The following is a 9,472-nucleotide window of genomic DNA, read 5'->3' as shown; positions in this document are numbered from 1 at the left end:
GTCACACTGAGCCCCCCTCCCTCCTTTCTTTCTCTTGAATAAAGCAATCTGTTCTTTCCAGTCCATATTCTTGTAAATCAAAGGGGTAGATGTCGACACACACCATAACCAAGTATAAACTTCCTTTTTTTAATTAAACAGGATTCTGACATTTGGTTTGAAGAAGTGTTTGCTTGGTTTTATTTATTTTTCTAAATACATGAAGGATGTCAACTGGTTTTCTTTTATTTTTAGTAGAAGATGAATTTTGTGTGATACCACAAATAATCTTTAGCACAAAATCTTTCAGATGTTATTTCATAGTTGAATAGGAAGAGAGTTGGGGAAGCAATACAGAAGTCTTGGCATTTAAAGCTTTTAGGACTAAGGGCTAACCTCTTTGGTAAAGGTTTCTGTACAGATAAATCATGTATTGGGTACCTTTACAAATTCAGTTGGGAAAAACAGTTGTAATTCTGTTGCTATCTGCTCTGCTGTTTGCCTATTAATATTCATTATACCTAGACATTTATGTGAAATACAGATTCATAACAGCCGATACTGGGGAAAAAAAAAAAAAAAAAAGCAAGCAAGACTCTTGGAAGGAACATAGTATCTATTTCAGTTACCTCAGTAGCCAGGGCAAAGTCATCCTAGAATTGCCTGTTTAAAGGTATCTCACACCTTCTTTTATGGTGCAAGAAGGATGTAATAGGGCACTAAACCAGCCAAACTAGTGTTCAGATCTGATACCACTACTGTCCATGCTGATTCTCAGTTCTCAGTCCTTGACCAGACAGGAAAAAAAAAGAGCTTTATTTAGTAACTCAGTTGCTGATTTGTTTCTTGATGGTGATTTTAATCCACCCTTGCAGTTGAGCTGTATCATCTGTATCTGTTCTAGGACCTCATATAAGTGTGTATAGCAGTGCAAGCATGAGAAAATGATATCCTGATTGCTTGACAGAAGAAGGTAAGGCAGTTCTCAGAGGGAACAGGAGTGTTTAGACTCTTTAAAAGCTGTTCTTCATGAGCACGAGTGAGAGCAAAAGGTTATAAATAAACTGTATGTATACTTTTGGCCTTTGTCTTTATTTATTTGTTCCTCAGGAGGGCGGGCATAGGTGATCAGAGGTCCAGTTCCTATTCTTCAGTTCCTATGGATAAAGAACTAAGAGTTTGGCACCTTTTCATGTTTCTAGCTAAGCAGCAGTAGAACAGCTTCGTCCCTCTGCTGTCAGTCCCTCTAAGCCAACTCTCTCAAGCATGGAAAATGATCTGCCTCTTCATCTCAGCTGCAGTTAATTTTATTGCCCGCTGTTGTCTCTGTCAGACTGACCTATAGTAGCATGCCACAGACTGTGGTGCTTTCTCACATGTGTTTGCTCAGCTAGAAAAGCTACCCAGGAGTTTCCTGAGTGCCTGCTGCAATATAACCTGGTATTTTGGAGTCTAGAAATGCCTGTGAACTCCTCAGATTGCATCTTCCCACTGACAGAGTATTGTTTTGAGATACATCTGGTGTCAAGTGTAGGCATATGGCACCAGTATGGCAGCGCTGCCTATGGAGATAGCTTCCTGCAGAAGAGGTCTCACTGAATGCAGTAGTCGTTCCCTATTGAAAATCGTTATTGTTTAGCACCCAGGTCTTTATGAACTTGTTCGACTGGTGGCTGGGCAGTGTGCCATCTGAATCTGCGGACATGAGCGTAGACAGCTGAGTCTCTGGGGCCTTACACGCATCAGATGTGGGTACTGAGGTCAAGCTTCTCAGTAAGGAGAATCTAAATGACTGTCTGTCCCGAGCATGTGTATCTGTGGTTGAAGGGATATGCCATCATTAATCCAAATCTGGCCTGGATTAAGCTTTTTAAATAAAAAACAGCTCTGCCAGCCACTTGAAGAGGGCTCGGGGCTTGTTTGAAATGAGCACATCAGCAAGGAGGGAGGAGGAGGAGGAGAAGGGGGAGGCAGAGGCAGCTGAGCAAAGTCACCACCTCACCACCCCTGTAGCTGGTCTCTCCATATGGGCTGAGACGACCTGACAGCTGCCAAAATGGGGGGCTGGGGTGTGCTGCCTTCATCCCTCTGACTGCAGGCTTCTCCGTGGGCTGGGCAGCACTTCTGTTTCTGAGCTGCAACAGGAGGACAGACATTTCATGCTTTGTTTCTTCATTATGTTTTCAGCACGGTTCTTGTAACAGCTGGGAGCAGCAGCTTTAGCAGGAGCAGGATTGCCTGTTTTCCACACAAAAGATCTCAGGTTTGCTAGCCTGGGCCTGGCTCTCCCTTTTTCCTGGCAGTATTCCCACCTGGATCTACTTTGGGCTTACTCCTTACCTCTGAAGATGCACAGGGGATGAGGCAGCAGCACCAGCATGGTGGCACCCACCAGGAGCAGAAAATCTGGGTGGAAGATCACAAAGCCAGAAGTACCAGAAATACTTCAGTAGGGTTGCTGAGAAAGCTAAGGAGAGGCAGAGAAAGCTAAATCCAGTTGGCTGTGTTTGCACAGAGTGAGAAAACACCAGAGCATTAAGCTAAGGTGAATAATGAAGTGATTCACCACACAGCACAATTCAGAGAAATGAAGGTGAATGAACACTGGGGTTTGCCTGTCTCTTGTGGGTCCTGACAGCTTGCAGACACAGATGCTCTGTGGCATCCATAAAAAAGATAACGCTGGGAACCTTCTATTCTGAATACCGCTGTTACACTGTGGACACTAACCCCCCTGTGGAATTGTCTTCTGACATGATCCGTCTCACATCTCTTTATGCACTTTTGCAATATATAGCTGCTTCTGTTCTCTGTGATGCTAACTGTGCACCTACAGCGTATAAAACATACCTAACTGAAGAACTGGGAAGCTTTGTTATTATTGGGAGGCGCAATGAGATTTCCCTAGAGAAGTGTGGTAGAAGTGCAAAGAGGGAATACGCTGTTATTTTAAAAATCGGCCATGCACTGCTTCCTCCTCCTTTGAAGTTGGTGGCAAAACTCTGTTTTAGAGAAGCAAGACTGCTTGAATCGGCAAACAAGAGGCAGCCTGGAGGCAGAAGAGGCTTATAGGGAATGGTTTCTGCTGCTCTCTTTGAGCACAGAACTGTTCAGACAGACTGGAGACCTGTCTGCTGCTCTCTCCCATTAAGGCTAAGAAGTGAATGCTTTTAAAGTTGTTAAATGAATGGGCTGGATCTTGCAGCCCTTACTCATCTGAGTACTGTCATTAACTTTAAGAAAATAATCACTATATTAAGTGCTCTGGAGTGGAGTCCTTAAATGGTTAAAATCTAATATTTGACAGAAGTTTTTTCTCAGAAAAATAATATTGACATAATTAAAAGGATGTGAAAATTTCACCAGTTGAAAAATGCAAGTTGCTTTGGAGCAATACGTAAAACTGGAAGCAGGGCAGAGGGCTTAAGTCCGTGTCACATCTGTAGGTTATTTTTGAACTTCATGAAAAACACATTTTAGCAGTTTATATCCTTACCATTCAACTTTGTTCTGGCATTCTGAATTCAAAAACATGCTAACCATGAAAACACAACATTTAAAAATGCACTGTCCACTTGGCTTCTTTGCCCTGCTTCAGAGTCACTCAAGTTTGTTTCGGACAAACTGAGAACTTTGTTGTGGATTGACTGTTTGAACTGGGGTTTTCTTAAAATACATGTGGAGCCTTGTAGCTGCTGCAGGGTGTACACAGTGGTGGAGCTGTACTATTTTAAAATCATCTGTCTGTTTCACTTCATGTAAGAATATCTGTCAGCTTAGTTATAAGGAACGAGAGGGGATGATTAAAACAACTCACGAAGCCATTAAACAAAGAGATAAAACATAGAACATGTGCTGTAGGATCGTTTTAATTACAGTGTATGGGGGATCTGTGGAAACCGGATGGCAGCTGCATTGTAGCTGAGTTTTAAGCTCCTCTTAGCAGTACCGAAGTCCTGCTACTCAAAGGTGGGGTTTCTTATCTGTAAAGCTAATAGGTCCTTTGGAAATAGTGTTTGGAAGCTACCTTTTGTTGCCAAGACTGACCATAGTGTAATTACTATACTCAAGCACTTAGATATGGACTAATATGGGCAATTATGTATACTAATCATCTAGTCATCAGCAAAAGCTTTAGTCAAGAAGGGAAGGGATCCAAGATGTCAAGTGAACAGCCATGAGAATCCAGAGAGAACAGGGAAGAAAAAAGGTAGTGGCAGCTTATTTCATTGTCTTGGTGATCTTACTAGGTAAAAAAAAAAAGCCAAACCAGTATTGAATATACTACTGTATGCTATGTCTACCGAGTTAATTTAGCATGTAATCTGGCTTTAAATAATAAATAGCAGGCAGCCACATGAATTCTGTAAAAACCATTTAAACTTCCCATTTTGCTTTATTCTTATTAACCTAGTTACAGACATTGAGAGTTAGCATAATTAATTCAGGCCCTATCAGAAGAGTTTTAAATCTCTTTTGGTGTGAAAGTTCAAACCAGTCTCTAGCCACTAGAAATCAGGATGAGGAGCAGGAGCAGGAAGGAAAGATGACAAACACATCTACCCACGTCAAAGTTTTTAAAACTCCATCCATTCCTGCCAGGGACAGGGTTGTCAGCTAGGTAGACACTGGGTCTACTTCAGCTTGGCAGCTCCAATGTTTCCAGTTCAACAAAGTTTACTTAAATGTCTGCAATGCTTTTTATGCATCCGAAATACAGTAATTTAGTTAACCCTTTGTCATTATGGGTTCACACATAGGAGCATTACCACTTCAAAATACCCAGTCATAAAACTGTAACAAAGATTTGCTATAAAAAATCATTGGAAAGAGACAAAAAATGAATTTTTAAGAATGTGACCACTAACAGTGAATTTAACTCTCTGACTGTAATTGCTGCAGCAGTTTAAGTCTTGCTCTGTGGCTTGTAAGCATCACTAAAACTGCCTGTGAAAAAACGACATTTGCATCTGCTAGCAAACTGTCTTTATTAGTATGTGAATTCTCAGGAAATTATATGAATGCTATAACTTTTGCTTTCCAGTATGCATAAAACAAAGACATAACAGGACCAATTATATAAATATGGGAAATAATTCATTAGAAAGAGGATGGAGGACCTGAAGGAGTTACAGCTTGTTCTCTTGGCTGCAGCTTGTTGGCACATGAAAGTTCTGGGGACTGTTCCCTTGAGGATTTCATATGTTGTACGTCATTTTAAAGAGACTGGAAGGCAGTAGTTGGGATAGATATCCATCTCCATACTGGCTTGTGGAGCACTCCACCACATATCTAGGTTAACTGTTACACCAGTTTCCTCAGCATCCCTAGCTAAAGAAAATACACAAAGGCAACTCAACTGTCATTAAAATGAGGGAGAACTCATTTCTGCATTAGCAGTGTAAGGGAAAGTGTAAGAGGACCTCTCTGTAGCAGAGAAATTAGTCACTGATCCAACAATGAGTAGCTCTCAAGGCAACGCACCTTGAGGTTAACTTTGGATGGTCTCTCACAAGCTTACCTCAGATTGTTTGAGAGTTAAAAGCTAGAGGAGCAATAGGGGAAGAGCTCTCTACGATGGGAAATCATGGGCCAGGATGCCAAACCCTGGTGGGCTGGCATCTGGCTAGTTGAAGTTCTCCGTTTTGGAAATGACATTAAGCAGTTTCCCATCACTGTCATGGAGAGGTTATCTCAGGTTTTTAGGATCATGTTAAGATTCACCCTGTGGTGCACATTTTCTCTAGGATCAATGGAACTACACATTTTAGGGTCAAAATTAGCTTTTTGCATGTGTCCTGTTGATGTTAGCAGAATTTCTGGTGTGCAGGAATATGAATATTGCACATACAGTGATTTCTAAAATACAAAATGGTAATTACAATATGCTTCCTTAAGGAAAGAATTGAAGGTAATTGACCCTGTAACTCTTCTCTCCTCCTCTACCTGTTCTACTCCAGTCCTCCGTGATGTCTGTCTGTTTTGCCCGCTTTCACCCAAACCTCGTCGTTGGTGGAACATACTCTGGCCAAATTGTCTTGTGGGATAATCGCAGTCACAGGCGCACTCCAGTTCAGAGAACTCCCTTATCTGCTGCTGCTCACACGGTAAGGATAAAAACCACCTCCTCCCTTATTTAGAGGAAACAGTCATCAGTGAAGGGGAGCTGTCTGGTTGTGTCTACAATGACGGTTGCCACACAGATGTGTGTGTGGCAACATAAGTGTTGTACTTGAAGGGAAAGAAATAGATGAGAGATGTACAACCATCTCCTGTAAGTGCTTAACCATCACACTTCATACAGTCAGATTATCCTCCTTTCCAAGAAAGAGAGCAGGATCAATTACAACACTTGAGTGAGGTACCTTTGTGCCAGCACGGTGGCACTGTGTCTCTGGCTCTTCATTGCCTGTAAAGAGAGCCAGGTCAATATGGGGACTGTGTGTCTGTCAGTCCAGCATGGCAGGCAATTTGAATCATTTATTGTTGTCTTGTACCCAAGTTTCTCTTTTGAAAAAGATTAGGCACCTATGGTGGTCTCTGTGGAGTCCTGTAAGTAGACACTAGTACCCTCGAAAAGAGTGGAGCAGTTTGCTTCTGTTTTCAATACAGCAGTACATAGATGTCTGTCATGATTTCCTAATCCAGACAGGGCCATAGGGCAGAGCCTGCACAATGAGGGGGAGCTTGTTTCAGTGATGTGGAAGAGCATTTTGCTGTTACACACTAACACTTGCAGATACTGTGATGGTGGCACAGGGCTCTGGTCATGTCTGGGAGACATACAGGCAGAGCAGCAACACAGAATGGCTGAGAAGGAAGAGAGTTACTCTGTGCCACAAAGATGTCTGTGGTAGATGACTCTCTTACATTGCAAAGTACTCATATTGTGCTGGAGGAAGAGACAAGCCTGGATTGCTTGCTAAAGTGTCCTCACTCTGCTATGGCCCTGACTCCAGTCCATCCTGCACGAAGATGTTATGCATTCTTGAGCTATCCCATTCCAGAGGTCGGGCTCAGGCAGGCTCTTCATAAGAGCTGGAAGGTGTACTCAGTGGATGGTAAACACATCCCATATTGGGCATGAGCTTGGGACCATTCCTGAGTGGGAAGTAGAAAATAAAATACAGGCTGAACAGAGGAGAAAAATGTAATAGTATGATATAAGAATGCAGAGAAATGAAGATTTCCTGAAACATAAGAAACTGAACTTCGCAAAACACTCTGAGAGATAAGATAATAATTTTATTATAGCAGAGAGAAGGATCAGATTAAGTGATAAGTCTTTTGCACCTCCAGCTTTTACAATCCTATGATTCTTATCTTTGGAATTTGCAGATCAAGGTTCAGCTTTTAGTTGGCTGTGACAACATAATCCTTGAAGTTAAAAGACAACTCTAGAAGCCATACCATGTAAATTAATGCAAAAGATTCAGCATGAGGCCAGTATTATGATAGTAAATCTCTTATATTAAAAAATGACAGGTGTGCACAGACATGCTTAGTGGGCCAGGCAGTACAAATATTGTTCCCTAAATTTCCACTATCATGAATGTTGATGTAATAATCTAATGATCTGTGCCATGGGTTGCAACTTCAATATTGCTTTTCATTTCCCTAATGTTTTTGCTCATTTTGTCACCAGTAATGTTGTTCAATCTGCATGAAAAGAAACAGTCTCCCTTGGAAGTGCAATTTAGAGATGTAGCAGACCAGAAAACTGGTGGCAAGAAGCTGACTATCACTGAAAATTGAACAACTGGGACTCAAAATCTAGTGGAAAAGAAAAGATTAATGGAAGTAATTTGTTTACACTCACAAAACATTTGAGACAAAATTGTCCCTCCTGGAATTATATATTAAACTAGTTTTATTATTGCAATAGAACAATATGTGATGTTTTGCTTTTAACAAATGTAAATAAATGACTTTCAGTTGTGGATGGGCACTTTATGTGCTGTTGTGGATTGGTATAAATAAGTGTTTACACAGTCCAACAGGAGGAAGCATTATGTTTTTAAGGAGTGATCAGATTTTACAATAAAAGAGTGCTTACTTTATGTTCATATATAAGAATCACATAAAATGTAAATGAAGTCTTGATTGCAAAAGGCTGGCTTGAATCCTCACTACCACGAAAAAAAAAAAGGGTTAAATTAAGACAACTCTACTGTAGCAGTATTACTTCATGTACTGCTACATACATGAGTCGAATAGTCATTTTAAATCTGAACTTATGTTGTATGTGAAAAAAGGATTTTTCTCTGTTCTTTCTCTCACTTAGTTTATTTGAAACAGATAAAGTGTGTTGTTATCACTGACTTAAACTGTCCTGAAGCTTAGTGTCACTGATTGCCGCCTGGATTCACCAGGGAAGAGAACTCTACCCGCAGCTTACTCACTAATTTCCTTTCACACCCACCACACATCTGCACTTGGGACAACAGGAAATTTTAATTAAGACAAAATCCTTTTGCATGATGATTTAATTTCCAAAATAAATAGAAGCAAGCTGGCAGCGACCCTTTGAAAGGAAGTAGCCTGTTTAGACTTTCTTCTATGTACAGTTGGTTGTCTTTTTCATCCATTTTCCTTACGTCTTTTCATTTCTGTAGTGAGTTTTATTGTGCATGAAATTGATGGCTGGTAGCCCTGATTAAAGCCAGACATGGCACACTGGGGTGCTGCTGGAAAGACATGACTTGCTTTCTCCTTCAATGCTAAATTTTTGAGATACGCCACTGCTTGCTTCAGCTTACTCCTACCCACACTGTCCCTGTCTGCTTGGACTTCTGGAGGTCAAACACCCATGAAAAAATAGGCCTATGCTTATTTCACACATCAGTATGTGCTAATCATGTTTAGCACAGGGCTCATTAGCTCTCCACTAAGCATCAATAAGGTCCATCATGTAAGGGTAATAGTGTGAGGGAACAGATGGGGGGTCCATTTGATGATCCAGGAGAAATGAGGTGCCTGACAAGCTTGAGAGAGAAAAATCAGCATCAAAATGGACCTTGTGACTTGGTGTGTACAGGTGGCCTCTGAGCACAAGGTACCATTTCAGCAGCAATTGCTGAGTCCATCTTTGATGTGGGTGCACACACACTGTGTTTTCAGATGCTGCCCTTTTTGCACTTAGGGAGGGGGCATTTAATGAGTCTGCTCAGGTATCAAGCCTCAGAGCTCTCCGGTGCTCTGAAGATTTCTGCCTTTTGCTACTGACCGGGTAGGTGACCTGCAGCTGGATCTTAAAGTAGTCTAAAATAAGTGGTAGTTCAGCTGTTCCTTTCAGTAGGAGCAAATGCTAGATTTCTAACCCTACATGGAGTTGGCTTAGAAGCTCTATAGAGATCTCTTGTTAAGTTGGTCCTAATTTTCTTTAAATACAGAAAGTATTAGTGAAAAGTATGTTTTCTTCCTGGAGATGCAGGTCTTCTGTTCATCGGCAAAAGAGGCAGATAAATACAGTATTTCTTTGCTTGACTTGTGT

The 9,472-nt window shown here is 41.2% G+C and overlaps 1 protein-coding gene across 1 annotated transcript in view; it reads left to right on the top strand.

Moving 5' to 3' along the window:
- Nucleotides 1-9,472, top strand: part of LOC104409865 (cytoplasmic dynein 1 intermediate chain 1) — a gene marked incomplete at its 3' end in the record, with an annotated part of 132,697 nt that overhangs the window by 116,592 nt on the left and 6,633 nt on the right. The window contains exon 10 of the mRNA XM_010019872.1: nucleotides 5,940-6,086. Coding sequence (XP_010018174.1) covers nucleotides 5,940-6,086 — 147 coding nt within the window. The remainder of the gene's footprint in view (nucleotides 1-5,939; nucleotides 6,087-9,472) is intronic.

This window comes from Nestor notabilis, unplaced genomic scaffold (assembly GCF_000696875.1).
Source record: "Nestor notabilis isolate BGI_N333 unplaced genomic scaffold, ASM69687v1 scaffold12540, whole genome shotgun sequence".
NCBI lineage: Eukaryota > Metazoa > Chordata > Aves > Psittaciformes > Psittacidae > Nestor > Nestor notabilis.
The sequence above is the reverse complement of the archived record's forward strand: the minus strand, read 5'-3'. Positions and strand labels throughout refer to the sequence as shown.